Raw genomic sequence first — 15,717 nt, forward strand, 5'->3', positions numbered from 1 at the left:
AAAATCAGGATTGACTTGTGATTCCAGTCTTTGAAGTTAAATGTAATTTAGAAAATACTTAAAAATAACTGCCCAAATAGGCATCTCAAGACATTTCACGATAGTTGCCAAGTGGCAGGAAGAGCTCTTAAACTTTCTTGTACTACTAGTGCATACTCTAATATGTAAACTGACTTCACAGGAAATGCAGGTGATGTTTCTGTGATACATGAAAAAAGATACAAGACTTGTAATTATTTGCGGAGTTGGCTTTATTTCTGAGCAAAGCAAAGCACACCAAAACACAACCCCCAAAACAGCTTGCCACGTGCACATAACGCACAAACATGAAGAACAAGTCTACGCTGACAAAAAAAATCATCACTGCAGGTGAAACTAATCCAGTCAAAGGGAGCAAGGAAAAGATGTTTACAGGCCCTGTTCGGTTTCATGGAGTAACTCATGCTGTTTGATGCACAGGCAGCTGGATTCATTATTCTGACAATGCTCAAAGGTAACCGTTTTGAAGGTGAACCCCTGGAAATTCAGGCTAAAAGGAACTAGCCTTTAAAAAACAAAACAAGCAATTAGTTCAACAAGCAAGGAAGATTTTAACTACGGTGACAGGCCAGGAAAGGCAGGCATGTACATAAACACACAGCAGGTCTCTGTCCTCTACTATTGGCTTTACTTCACACAACCAGAACAAAATATGTACAGCTATCATGTTAATGCTACTTAGTATTACTGCTGTACATATAAAGCTACTGTATGCTACAACGCTTAGAGTGCAGAAGTTGACTTTCCAAGAAAGAGGTGTGTTTCATGAAGTTCACCACAGCTGCAGTCCTCGAAAATCATTACAAATCTACTGCAAATAGTAATACTTTGTTTTAAACTGAAGGGAGCATGCAATTTTTCCCCTTTCCTCATGTCCAATTAGTCCCATTCTGTTTAAAGTGAATCCCAGTTGTGTGGCAACTTAAACAAGACTCTTTTTATTCCATTTGTTGCACATAGAAAATGTGCCTAACCAATTTCTTTTAGTCCGATTATAATTTAACATGCTTTCTTTACCATTTGTGTTTAAAGATGTGAAGTAAATCCAGTTCTTTCCAGAATTCCTTTTTCAAGTCGCCAGAAATTGTGTTAGTGGAGGACCATGCGAAACCCATTTGTTTTACCGCCCTTGGCTAGAAAACACTGCCACAGTTGTGCTTTTTTGTTTTGCAAGCAGAACTTTAATACATTCAGGCTGAAAAGAGACAGGCAAGTTTCTGACTAAGTGAAAAGAATAAATGTCAAAAATAACACCAGAAAAAACCCCCCAAAAAACAATACCAGGACTTCATCTGAAACTCATCTGTCTTGTGATTAAACAGCTCTCTTCCAATGTTGGAAACTTTTCACTTCCTGTTATGCATATTAGTAAGTGCTCACAAAAACCTGGAGAACGGCAGCAGGGAGAGAACAAACTTTAGATGACAGAGAACTGGATGCCGTGCTTGTTGAGGCGGTCGACTAGTGTGGTTTTTGCAAACGCAGCTCCTGGAGTATATACTCCTCCCCTGGAAAATGCACAAAATTAACTGCATTAGACCAAGTCCCAGAAATGTCACCAAATGAGATTCACTCACACATAAAACCACTACGCTTGTGCATTGACTAATATTGAATCATGACTGAGACTCAAATGGTGAAGCAATATATGACATTTTTCACATTCTCACGCACACATTTTGAACTTTGAAGCCGTTTTACACTAATACACCCTCACATTTCACAGCAGCATTTAACAGCATGCAGACTTCCATCTGGTTTATGAGTAAATTCAGTCATTCATTTTATTTGGGAGTGAGTTTAAATTATTATTTACATAGACTGGTAAGATATACTTGATATGTTTTGTCATGTGATAAAGGCAGAGTACATCCTGGAGAGATCGCCAGTCTATTGCAGGGCTATCACAGAGAGTGAGCAGCACAGTGATGCTGCACTGCTTCCTGTGCGAAGTTTGCATGTTCCCCATGTGCTCTAAATTGACCTTACATGTGAATATGACTATGAATGGTTGTCTGTCTCTCTTAGTTATCCTATGCCAGGTGGTATAGGCTTAAGCCCCTCCCTGTGACCCTGAATTTTATAAGCTGGAGAGGGAGGTTGGGTGGATGAATGTTGTGGTTCGTAATTGAGTGTGAAGTCACATCCAGGTCAGGTGGTAGATGTGGGGGAGTGTTGACTCACTTTTTAGGCAAGGCTGCAGCTTCGTTGAGAAGGGTTAGAGCAGCCTGAACCATGGCGATGGGCGTGGCCACATATCCAGCCTCTGAATAACAGAAAGAAAAATTACTTGGATTAGACTTGGATTGCAAAGAAAGGCCAGGCTGGCTACGTGGGCTAATTTGTATTCCTTTCACTCCAATGGTGCCATGTTTCCTGTTTTCAAGGACTTTTAAGAGTCTGCTGCATGGTGATTGCATCAAAGACAAAATCTTGTGTTAGACTAGGACCCTTATTTTCAGATTACCTGGTCCTTGAACCCGTGTGCGGATTTTGGCGTTAGGTTTTCCTTGGGAGGTGTCCTGTTCCTCAGTGTAGCCCTCTCCATAGAAGGTAAACTGGAAGGATGAAGCCTCCATCTAAAACATGCCAGAAAACAGAACAACTTCTTTTTAACCTTTTTTGTTCTGTTTTTATTTTCACATGGATTTAAGATTAACTGTAGAGTCTGCGAGCCTCAGACTGTTTGTGCTTTACCTGCTTCCTAGTTGGTCCAGCCTTCGAAAACATTCCAAAGGAGAAGAACTCTGGGTACTAAAGGCAAAGATTAAAAACAGAGATGAGTGTCACAGCATTTCCAAACACCCATGATGTATTTTATACTGTACTGTACAGTTACAGTCGACTGATATTATAAAATGCAGTAAACCACATTTTGTGTTAGCTTACTTTGATGAGCAGATTCCGTCCAAAACTGAACTTGACCAAGAACAAGAACATCATGCCAGCAAACAACATTTTGATGATGTTTCCGATACCTCCTATTCCTGCATATGCGCCATACTGGACCTGCAGTTTATGATGAGAGTTAGTGAAATACAAGCGGCACAAATCTGAAAAAACAAGATTGTTGTGTCCTGGACACCGTGTCGTCACATGAGATTTTATAAGTGAATCAGCAGTAGACATTTAACACAAGTACAATGTGTGTAAAGCGGTCCCCGGATGTTAAATAAAAACAAAGATATTAAAGAGAAACTAGCTAGTAAATAAATAAAAGACTGACCGGAGTGGCTTGACATTCCTCTGCCAGGAAGCGCTGAGTTCTCTTCACAACAGAGGGATCTGAGCCCATGAAGGGCACAGAGTACTGCTGGAGCTCATTACTGTAGAACAACGCTCCCCTACAAATACAAGCATTTCAGTGATTACACAAAATTATGTGTGGGGCAAGGTGTAATACATGCTCGTGCATCTAACACTGAAATGATCTTTCTGTTATATCAAACACACGCTCATATATGCATCTACACATCAGTTTACATCCTATCAGAGGAATCATCAGATCTGTGTTATTAGCTGTTTGCATGCATACAGTGGTTCATAACTGCTGCAAGCTATGCTCTTGAAATGGGACAGGTACCAAATTAATACTGGTATATACTAATCAGTACCAAAGTATTGCTAATCCCTTATCCAAATGGTGTTGCTAAAGATTTATATGTAATGTTAATTCATTCTAACATGGTTCATGTCTTTAACTTACACCCCCCCCCCCAAATGTTTAAACCGCTGGTGTTGAGCGATCACATTTAAAGATGCCGTGCGGCAGACAGAAGTATTTAGTATCCTCTGTGAAAAAATGTAGTTGCACATGATAAATGTAGAAATGCCACAAGTACTGCATTTTTTTAAATATCTGAACATGGATGCTGTACTGGCATCTTCCATGCAGCCTCATACCTCCACATGAAGCCATCTCAGCCTCAAGTCAAGGTAACACATACTGCTGAATAGTATCAGCTTCAGAGTACTGATAAGCTCTGGTATTGACATAAGAATGAATAAAATTCTAACAACCATCCTTCATACTGTCTCCAGACTGTTTTTTTACGTTCATCCACTGCAATATTTACTCTGAGGCAGGCAATTTGATGCAAATCAAAAAATACTTTAAATTAGCTTTGTGTACCTGCGTTTAAGCTTAGTGCCAACCGTGGGGAGAGGTTTGTGATTAAACTTTCTCCTAAGACTCTGAAGCTTCTGGCTGTCAGCAAGTCCATAGATGGCTGACTGCCATGTGCCATCATGGATACACCCGCCCTGTCAGAAGAAAACAGAAACACGCACACACACACGTGAAATAAGAAAATATGGAGACCATATGTAAAAATTACTGAGCACAAGTACAGAAGAACGTGTGTAATGAAGCTTAAACAACAAGCTGGTTCACAGATACATACCTCAGCTCCTGCACTGACAGTCAGGAAGCTCTCCACGGCAGTCAGCGTGCCTGTGGATAAACAAATACACAAGTTTATATCATTAAATCATTAACTCCATAGCCCTGTCAAAGAGGGCTTAAATTTGAATAATATTGTGTATATGAACATGTAGACTGTGTCACTATTTGCATACCCTTGAACTGGTCTCTGGTGTAGAGGACCCCCATGTCTGCAGGAATGGAGTCAAATCCACAGCTCCCAATGATGTACACGCCTTTTTCAGCTGCCTGGCTGCTGTAGTTCAACTGCATGCCCTCCAGAAACTAGATAACGGCAGAAAGAAACTCAAGTTAAAGCACACGCACGCAGACACGCACACGGACGCACACACGCACAAAAAGTCTTACATTTCTAAGATTTTTTTAAAACCTTTTTTCAAACTTTAGCATTTTTTAAATTAACGCATGAACAAGACAATTTGCCAAAAAACACCTAAATATACTGTCACTGGAAGAAAGATTTTTTATTTTTATTTTTTTTTTACAAATGCAAAATACGTGCAGAATACACATAAACCTACTAAAAACTAAATTCGGGTCACCAAAGCATCTGCATCTGTGTTGCAGTAGGACTTATTGCGTCACACATGAGCACCTGACAGTGAGGCAGCTGTTGCTGTCATGGGACCCAGTGAGAAATAATTTTGTCTAACCAGCTGCAGCATCAAACTCAGCACATCTCCCATTTATTTCCAAACAAACAGTTTTAAAGCTGAATGTTAGCTTTGTGCACAGTTGTAAATCATGTTTAGCAGTGTGTGTGTGTGTGTGTGTGTGTGTGTGTGTGTGTGTGTGTGAGAGAAAGAAACGTGCAGAGTACTGCAGACAGATCAAAACGCTTCAGCATCTGTGTTTTCCTCAAGCCAACATCAAACCCGAGGAAACCCTCATACATTACAGTACAAACCTGAGGCTCCCCACTGATGTCAATATGGTGTGCTCCATTTTCCACGCAGGCTTTGACCACTGGCTCCCCATAGAATCTGTACTATAAACACAGACAGAAACTAAACGAATTACTTAATTTTCACAATTTTAAAAATTGGCCATTTTCCCCACTGCGAAATCCTTGTGCTATACAGGTGAAAATCCATCTTCTCCAACACACATCAAGTAGCATTTGCTCTCAGGTACCAGTGTCTTTGCTCCCCCTAATTGTTCAACATGAAACGATCCCTCACTGGCTTTTCACACAAAAACAATTTGCAGCAAATCCTGTTGAACGTGTTCACTTCGTTGCCAGGTGTTAACACACTGGTTTATTTTAGATACGCAAGCAAAACCTAATATAAAAACAACAGATATGCCAGAAATACTACATCTGTAAAGCTTATGGTGTGAAGTTTTTTATTATATGAAAGTTATGAAACTTACAGACAGTGACTATGGATAATAAATGGACTGCACCAAACAGCACCATTTACTGGACAGGCAGCAACATTTGATGAAAACCTTTCCTGCTTCATGCTTCAATACCTGTGTTTGTTAAATTTGGCTTGAGCTCCTTAATGCATTATATTAGATTTTGATTTATTAAGCTTTGAAATTCTATTTGTGCATTAAAAAAAATCTTTCTGATACTGTTATCAATCAAGGTTTTCATGTAGTGGCTGCAGCTTAATTTATCCAAGTCCGGTATATCCAAATAATTTTGATGTTAAGTTGACATTTAAAGATTTTTCTTAATTTATTGATATTCTGTGCAAGGTTTATTCAAGCTAAACTACAAAGACCAACTTGCAGAGCAGGTTCACCTCTTTGTAAACAACACTTCTAGTTGCAGTTCCTGAGAACACTACAATTAACACCTGTAGTGTAGATAAAGTTTTTTCTCTCTCGTAATAATGAATGCATTACATTATTGCTCATTTGTGAAATTCTAGCTAGGGAAGCAAATGGAAAAAAAACAACAAAAAAAACAAACAACCCAAACTGTGTTGTTGGCTTCTGTGCCTGAGTTTGAAGAAAGCTGGCAGGGTGCTGCTGTGCATTACAATTGTGGTTACTGTAGTTGAAGAATTTGATTTATAAAAAAAAAACAAAAAAACAAAAACAAAAAAAAAACCTGAATGATGCACAGGATGCAATTCAGTGGTGCTGGAAACCCACTCTTCATTCCAACTTTAACATAATGCTAGCTATTGTGTGCTACACGTCAGTAGCCTTCATTGTGTGAATGTAAGCTGAAGTGAACGCTGCTCTGAGTGTGTGTGTGTGTGAGAAAGAGAGAGAGAAAGACAGAGATTCAAAGAAGGAGAAAGAGAAAGAGATGGGGGTGATAACTTATTCTTATGCCAAAGCAGGATGCCATCACACTAATCTTGGCAGTTTGTGTGAGAGAAAACTAGTTTATGTCATGACATGGAGCAAGTAATAATACACAAACACAAGCTTCTGTGGAACTGTCAACTTACAGGCCCAACGCAGTTGAGAACAATCACAGCCTGTTTGCACATGGCTGCAAGGGAGTCTGGTTCCCCGACATCTGCCACGATGATGTCCACCTCCGCCCTCAGCTCAGGCTTACCTACACACACACACGCGCACACACGCATAAGTAACAGCATTTTCATTTATTTCATATAAACCAATCAAAGTCCAGTTCGCTGGACTTTCATTTGTTTATATGGAAGTCCAATGAATATGTCTGGCAGCATATTCACAGGCAGTGCTATTAGACCGCAGCTATCACACTACTATCCGAGCAAATATGCAAAGTCGGTCACTTATTTTTGTCTGTGTAAACATTTTCTGTCATACTGTTAAAATTACAAGAAGGAGCTATGATGATTGTTTCAAACTGGATGAAATGAGGGACTGCATAAAGGTCCAGAACATGAACTGTGTTAACTGGGAATCAGAAAAAGCTACTCTAGTAAAGTCTATGAATAAAAACATGAACTTGTAAATGATTATAACAGGTAAAAAATGAAGCCAGCCTCCTAAAGGAATATGAAAGTTTTGCCCTGATGAGATTAGCCTAGTTTAGTTAAATGAATATAAAAGGCCCCAAGTCATTTTACAGTCTGACAGAACAGCAAGTGGTCACAGACACACATCTGTGGAGAATGAAGATGAAAAATATCACTTATGTGTAAAATATACTGGTTTGTTATTCCTGAGTTTGAGTTTTAACCAATAGACGTGCAAATGTGTGAGAACTCTGTACACCATTCGAGTGAAAACGAGGACAACATAGTGTAAAAGAATGCAGATGCTGCACAGGCTGGAAGAAATATCTTGAATAACTAAGACATTAAACAGCACGAGTAATTTTAAAATGTGCCACTGTAACTATAGAAAGCCTCTAGAAGACAAACAAACACACAAGCCATCTTCAGTGCTCACTGAGAGGCTGGACTAGTGTGCTGTCATGGACGGGGATAGTACAGCGAACTGGTATGTTCCATCAGCTGTTGCACACTCCCTGAAGAGAAAGCCGAAGAGGATTGGACAATAGAATAACAATCTAATCCTTTGGAAACTTGAATCACTATAACAACAACAGAATAGCTCCCTGATCTTCAGCTAGTGATGGACTCAATTATCCATGTTTAGCGTGTTGCATAGATACAAATCATCAACCTGGAAACTTACTGCCATTCTAAATATGTTTAGTATATATCTGTTATTCCACACCACATTTTTGAATGTATTCCTGTGAATAGTATTTCTATTTCTGCTTGGTGACTGAAGCAGCAATGGCAGAATTCCACATGCTATTGATTATTTGACATATAAACTGATGATATTTTACTTTTAGATTTTCTGTTTGGGAAAATAAGACACTCTGTTAGATAAGAAAATAATCATGCGATGCGTTCCTAGTTTCTTCCTCTGAAGGAATTAAACTGCACTATTTCTTTTGATATGTTAATTAAAATAATGTTTATTTGGTTGATCAAGCAATAAGAGGCAGAGATAAGAACAATTTACAGCTTACTGTTTCAACAAGGGGCAAAACTACTTCATAAACACTTTAATTTTATTATTTGCAAGCTGATGCAAGCATGTAACCAAATATAGTCATAGATTTTGACTTTTGACAGAGTAAAGTATCTTATTTATAGTAGAAGAAGAATTATTAAGGATTAACCTTTGGTTGCAACATCAGCTTTACTGTACTTTGGAGCTCAGAGTTGAGGGTCAAAGTCACAGTAAACTCAATGCAACCCTGGCAATGTAACCCTGGTTTAAGAAAACAATAACTATAGCCCTGCATTTTTAATTTAATTTTTTTTAAATTGCAAACAACACAAACAACCCTTTGTGAAGACATCCCAGCGTCAATAAGCATATGCGCTCATTTCTCCTCCTCAGGCTTCTTGCGCTAACAAATTGAAGTAAAAGTGCATGCATTTCATCTATATCTTTATTTTATTATGTAAACAGTATGTAAGTACGGATTTATGATTTTCAGTTTTTTAATTTTCATTTCATTTAACTAAAATGTTTAAGTCAACAAGAATACCCTTATTTTAGTGACTGTCTGCTTGTATATGCACAGCTCATGGGATCAATCGGATACATACTGAGTGCTCCGGCGGCCTGCTCCAGAACTTTTTCCAGCTTCTGTTTGCTCCTACCGGCCACGGCCCACTTCAAGCTCCCCTTTGGACCCTCGGACGCCGTCCGAGCCACCTCTTCCACCACGAACTGACCCGTGAACCCGGAGGCTCCGAAGATAACCAGATGGTACGGCCTGCTTGAAGATGTTTCCACACGCGCCATAGTGACAGCAGACAAGCTGGATAACCTCGCACAGACACCTGAAGCCCTTGCACCAGGATCCTGGATCCAGTCTGACAGCCAGACTGACTGCGTGCGCTTTTACGGCGCTCCTTGGTCTACTTCCGTAGCAGGATAATATGCTAATATGCTAGTAGATATTGACAGCAGTGGGAGATTTTAGCTGTTTAAACAATTCCTTCCGAAGGAACTGGAGTTATTATATTATATTTAGGACAAAATTCTACTTATTGTTTAGTTTTCTGTGAAATATGTGTAACTTATATTGATTTATTCGTGTTTTTGAAAGTATTTCTGCGCTAGCCATATTAGGCCGACTACTTCCTGGAGTGTTCTGATTGGCCTACGCAGTAGTCGCTTGTCAGTGACGAGAGCAGCTGCGTCTTTAACCCCACGAGTGTTGCAAAAACAAGGCACGCAGGGTCAGGTCAGGATGCGGTGGGCTCAATGTCACACAGTTTTTCCAGCGAGAACATAGACGAGAGTAAACGTTAAAGTCTGGATGTCTTCAGATTTAGAGCAACTGCTGGATAATCTGCAGTGAGGTATGCTCGCGTTTTTCACTATTACATAACCGTTCGATATGATAGCTTTAAGAGAGGTTAGCGCAATGCTAGCCTCTCGGCTAACAACTTTAGGTTTTAAAAATGTCTCTCGGTTTCAGGTTGTTTTGCGCTATTTTGACAATCACACAATATGTGTGAGCTCCACCGTAAACTCTACTGTGTTGTTGATAAGGTTAAGTAAAAGTCAGCACGTGTTAATATGCTTATGAAAACCCACCCACGTGCTATCAGATGGGATTGTTCTGACTTGGGTGCACCGGTGTTTGCCAGAGTACAAAATCGTGAAATTCTCTATGCTAGCGGTCGATTATTTTATTATACACTCTTGAAATTGGGTATTTGACCACCAAGCTGAGCAAGAGTAGGTAAAAGAAGAATGTGTGAGAAATGACATTTAGTCTTACAACGTATTCGTGTTTGTACGTATGTTTTTTTTCTTTCCCCACTTATTGTCTCATCTTTCCTAAACTTAATATCAATTTCCATAGTTATGTTATGTTGCTGACACACAGCTCTAACGGTCTACCAAACCTCCCACCGGTCTCTCACCCACGCCCCAGTGTATTTGCCTTCAGGAAATCTAATCCTTGTTCTCCAGCGTCTTTGAGAGGTTCCCCTCATAGGCACCAAATCCGACTTTTTTCCAAATGTAACACTTTTTCCCTCCCTTTTGAAAACTTCTCGGTTTCTCCATCCCTGTGGGGTTAAGAGCCGGAGTGTTCACACCTTGGTAACGTCTCGCATCGATTACTGCAACTCATTACTTTGGTTTTCCTCTGAAGTCCATCCATTCCCTTTCCTGTCTGAAAATGCACCTGTTTAATCCTGGAGAAAACCAATGGGGTTGGCTCTGACCCCATGGGTTCTCCAGGGTTAAACGAGCATATTTACTCTTCATGTCTTTCACCTTTTTATATTTTAACTTGTTTTATTGATTTGATATTTTCTTTTTTTTATACTTATGTGTTTAACTCTTCTGCATAAGGTGACCTTGAGTGTGCCCTAAAATCAAATGTATTATTGCCTTTAATAATATTTGATGTAATTATAGTTATTGTGATTCTTCTTTTCTCTTTCTGTGCTGTAGCCTCTCATAAAGGTCATCCACCATGTCCACCCAGATTTGCAGAGTGGTGGAGCTACTGCTCCGCTCTGCTTGCTGCCATACTGTCAGAGGTCAATCTTGTTTGAGCAAGGCGGTGTTGACCCCTGTGGGTCCCTCTGGCCTCTGTGCCTCTGGTGTGTCTGTGCTTCAAAGGAGGGCCTACAGTCTGGACTCCCTGTCTTTGGGTCCCGGTCGGCCCTCACTTGGTCCAAACTCTCAACAGCCCCATGCAGAAAGGACGTCCCCCTCGTCTGCACTCACACACAGGAACCTGTCTGCTGTAGCTGTACAGGTAGACAATTTATTTCGGCTCTGATTGAAGACGATAGCCGTATACTGCATTTCTATTGGTTGTAATTGTATGTTGCACTTTCATACTTGTATCTATTATACTTATATGTAGCATTGTGGTCTATGATCAACTTTATTTTTTACTGCTATTATCTGACAGTATCTGCATTCCTGTACGTACAATACAGTCTGCACAAAATCTGCATATTTTGCTGGATTTGAGGTTGTTGTAGCTTTTTAAGGCTACTTGATCCACTCAGTGTGTACAAAAAAGTATGCATTCCTGGAAAATGCATGCGTACATCAGGGGGTTTTTTTTGGTTTTTTTTTTTTCATAAAATAATGAAAACAACTCGAGTTTTTTAGTATAACTTGAGCTCTTTATACTGACAGTGCTGTTGACCCATTGTGTGCATTTGTGTGTTCTTACAGGGCCAGTGTCGTCCTCTGTGCCAGTATGATTTCCTAGACCTTGGGGAGGTAGAGGAGAATGTACGACGAGCTCAGGCCTGCAAAAAAATCAGACACTTCATAGTGGACCCAGACCTGGCTAATCTGGTAGCACAGCATCTAGGACCTGATCTACAAGATGCTAAAACTGTTATCTTTGAATGTAACCCAGGTATGTGTTTATCTCTACAGTGTTGGGCAGCATTCTTCCATCTCTGCACGGATGATGACGACAAACTTAGTGGTTTTTTTTTTTGTTTGTTTGTTTTTGTAATTTTTTAAACGCATAGTATAGCATTTGAATATATCATTCTTATTATTGATGCATTTGTGCTTGCCTTTTTCAGGTCCTGGGGTATTGACTAGGACTCTGTTAAATGCTGGAGCTCAGAGAGTTGTTGCTCTTGAAGGTTATAGGTCTTTTCTACATGACCTGCAGGTAACTTTAACATCTCCTTGTCTCCATCTGCTTTTTGTATCTTTACGAAGTCCCTTGTATTAACCTAAAAATTGTAAAGTGTCATATGTCACCAGTTAATATTTCTCGTTGATGTATAATCCACACAAATAAATGCTCCCCTTTCTAGGAGCTAGAAGGCCGGCTTGATGGTCAGCTGGAAGTAGTTCACTGTGACTACTTTAAACTAGACCCCATTGGTCTTGGCAATGTGAAACCCCCAGCTATGTTCACCGATAAACTCTTCACTGACCTGGGAATCTCAGAATCTGCTTGGACTGATGGTGAGGAAAAACATAAAGGATTTTTATCCTTTCCATCTCACTGCAAACTACTTACTTTTGTGCTCAATAGTGCCTTGAATCCTAATTGGAGCAGACAAAATTTAAAAATTTCATAACAGGAACTTTTTCAGTCTTAAAATATATATTTAAATAAAGGAATAAGCTCATACTTTGTTTACAGCTTTTAACACATTTTATAGCATTGCATGAGTTTTGTACCAGCCCATTAAAGATTGTCTTTTGGTCTAGACATCCCAGTGAAGGTGGTGGGAATCCTGCCACAGCGTAATGAGCGTGGCATGCTGCTGAAGATGGTTTATGCTTTGTTTGAGCGGCTGTCTGTCTACAGATATGGAAGAATAGAGCTCAACCTCTTCATAAGCGAGAAGGAATACCTGGTAATTGAACAACAGTATTTTAAGCTGTGTAGAAATGACTGTGTTAGAGTACAAATTAGCCTGTATTTTTGTGTTAATTGGATGGATGATGTAGATTAAACATATTCTTGTACTTCCTGATGTTTTTCAGGGGCAGCTTTAAGCTAAGTTGCATCTGTACTAGTCTTCCCTGCATTATCATATTCATGCTGATAACACAACCTGTAGTTGCGACGAGTGTCTGCTCACTCGTTAATCATTAATCTGACTTTCTTTAATCCTTGTGTAAAATATCCAACAACGGTTATCTCTCCATCAGAAACTGGTGGCGCGTCCTGGTGAAATGATGTATTATAGAGCCTTTGGCGTCCTCTGGCAGATGGCCTGTGAGATTGAGCTACTGCACAAGGTACAGTATGAGGCAGAGCACTTTCTGTTAATGCAGTTGTGCAAAAACCAGTGATTTAAACAGATGTTTTATAGAAATGTTTGTTATTTTTGTCTCTGTGTAGGAGCCGTGGGAGTCATTTGTGGTGTCATCAAGGCAAGGCGTACCTAGCTCTAAAGGCAAGGCAAGGAAGGGAATAGGCTCAATAACGGTAATTGGGTAACCTTGATTGTATTTTATATTTATGGTAAAATGGTAAATGGCCTGTATTTGTATAGCCCTTTACTTAGTCCCTATGGACCCCAAAGCGCTTTACACTACATTCAGTCATCCACCCATTCACACACACATTCACCCACTGGTGATGGCAAGCTACATTGTAGCCACAGCTGCCCTGGGGCGCACTGACATTTCCCCTTGTCCTCTCCCCAGCTTCCAAATGATCACCTGTGCCTGGTGCGCCTGCGCCCACGGGCAGATCTGTTCTCTGCAGGACTGACTCCCTCCAACGCATCAACTCTACTGATGATGATCAAACAGTGTCTGGCAAAGAGGAAGGTCAAGCTCATTGACAGGCTCAAGTAAGCAGTGCACACACTGAATTGTCGAGATTAAATAGCCAAAACATTGCACATGTATTAGAGATGTGCTCTTACGGTAACAACTGTACACACACCAGTTTAACACCGGTCTAGTTACTTTGAAAAAAACCCTACATTTCCACATATTTGAGAGCTTTTTTTGTTGCCAACGTGCTTTCCAATTCAACAAAACAAGCCTTTGTGCTATTAATAACATGAACCAAAGTGTACTGGTTATTTGATTATTCCAGGGTGGATGCTCTTACCTTAGAAAAGTACCATAATTGAATCCAGAGATATCTGTTTCTGCAGAATCTTCGTCAAAGTCTTAAATGTCTTTGAAAGTTTCAAATATTTGGGCAGTTCCAGGATTTATAAGCTACACAGGATGGTGTTTGTCTTGAGAGGGGGAAACATTTAGGACAGTTTGAGCAAGTATTATCTGTGCAGTCTCTTCAACTGTAATACACCATGCCTTTAGTGCTTCTTACAGAAGTTAGGGCTATTTCCATTTAAAGAAAACAACAGTGGACAGAATCTGTGAACTGCGAATCATTGGTGAGTGGTTTTAAGCTTCTTTTGCTATTCCTTACTGTGTCTCTTATTTTTTGTTTTCTAGTCTCTGGTCACCAGACAGTGGCAGTAAACTGTTATCAGAGATGGGCATGTCGGAGGACATACTGACAGGCCACGTTTTTCCGGAGGAGTATCTTAGACTGTTCCAGCTGATGGACAAGAGCCAGGAATTCACACAGAGCTGGCTTTACGAAGAAATCTTGGAGAACACACAGAGGGAGGGTTGGGGCTAAAACCTAGACAAACAGACCATATATGTATAGATTTACAGTGTGCATACAAACACGTGTGATATACTGATGATGTAATATAGATGATGATAATAATATAATATGTGGCAGAACTTAGAGATGCAGTTGTGATGTTATCACAGTTGTATTTGATACTGAAATTATTTAAACGTGACTGTGACAAACTCCACAAACTTCAGGGCCGCGGAGGAAGGACGTCAAATAAATGTTTCGATAAACTGAGATTCCCAAGAGGCGCGATTTCAGAGAAACACACTTAAATATGACACTTGGTTTTTTGCAATGAGAGAAGGGAAAAATGCTATTGTAATTAAAAGTAAAAAACGGTCTTAACAGTTAAGTTTCTGCATTACCAGAATCTCTCTTAACTCCCAAATGGGTTCATTCAAAAGATGATACAAAATTTCTTAATTTTGCATGTGCTGTAATCGACGACTAGTACCGCTGCAGTTTTACTGAACAAAACCCCTAAGTATGATACATGATCAAGGAGTGCCGAGTGGCGTCTGTCTTGTATATTTTTGTGTAATCAGTTGCAAGTCCATAAGCTAAAATGTGTGTAATGCCATGTTTTTAGGACTGTGTGAGCTGTGAATGTGATGATTTCTAAACTGATCATTAAATCAGAATTTTCATATGTGGAGGAAAAAAATAACTTAAGTGTTGTTTCAGTTTATTTTTGGAGCAGTGTCGATGCTTTGGACTGACTAAATTAATTACTTCGCTATCCTGATCATTGAAAACCTGTTGATTTTAGTTTTGTTTATACAATAATGTGCTAATACCTCATACAAGTGTCTGGTTTCATGTAATACATCTGTAGCAAAAAAAAACAATTACGAAATAAATAATTTTACAGTATTTTTTTTTCCCCAACTGATGAGCATGAATTGAAGCTAAAATTGTTTTTGTTTTTTTATGGCAAAAAGCGTCAGTCTTTGTGAACATACTCTTTCATCTATCACAATAACATAAAAATGTTAGCTGCTATTTCAGATAACATTTTCAGCTTTTTGAGACCAAAAAAAGGGAGAGGGGATTTTTCTCATTGTGTAGGACGAGATACAAGAGATTTTATTTTATTACCGAGTCTACAGTTCGATGCAGTCTGGTAGCTGTGGATGAAAACAAGAGCAGAAGATAGTGGATAGAACTGTGC

At 39.6% G+C, this 15,717-nt stretch overlaps 2 protein-coding genes across 2 annotated transcripts; one reads left to right on the plus strand and one right to left on the minus strand.

Moving 5' to 3' along the window:
• Positions 1-233: 233 nt before the first annotated feature.
• On the minus strand, positions 234-9,343 carry LOC134630225 (saccharopine dehydrogenase-like oxidoreductase). The gene is made up of 12 exons (XM_063477399.1): positions 9,016-9,343; positions 6,898-7,010; positions 5,391-5,471; positions 4,618-4,747; positions 4,443-4,492; positions 4,172-4,302; positions 3,266-3,383; positions 2,929-3,048; positions 2,737-2,793; positions 2,507-2,618; positions 2,224-2,305; positions 234-1,547 (listed from the first exon to the last, which is right to left on the minus strand). Exons 1-12 carry the CDS (start codon positions 9,212-9,214, stop codon positions 1,457-1,459), a joined length of 1,284 nt encoding a protein of 427 aa, XP_063333469.1. The 5' UTR covers positions 9,215-9,343; the 3' UTR covers positions 234-1,456.
• Positions 9,344-9,607: 264 nt separating this feature from the next.
• Positions 9,608-15,369, plus strand: tfb2m (transcription factor B2, mitochondrial). Its single transcript, XM_063477393.1, has 10 exons — positions 9,608-9,777; positions 10,886-11,195; positions 11,627-11,816; positions 11,992-12,083; positions 12,232-12,385; positions 12,635-12,783; positions 13,082-13,171; positions 13,275-13,361; positions 13,583-13,731; positions 14,351-15,369. Exons 2-10 carry the CDS (start codon positions 10,908-10,910, stop codon positions 14,538-14,540), a joined length of 1,389 nt encoding a protein of 462 aa, XP_063333463.1. The 5' UTR covers positions 9,608-9,777; positions 10,886-10,907; the 3' UTR covers positions 14,541-15,369.
• The last annotated feature ends 348 nt before the right edge of the window (positions 15,370-15,717 follow it).

Source organism: Pelmatolapia mariae, linkage group LG1 (genome assembly GCF_036321145.2).
Source record: "Pelmatolapia mariae isolate MD_Pm_ZW linkage group LG1, Pm_UMD_F_2, whole genome shotgun sequence".
In the NCBI taxonomy this organism is placed as follows: Eukaryota; Metazoa; Chordata; class Actinopteri; order Cichliformes; family Cichlidae; genus Pelmatolapia; species Pelmatolapia mariae.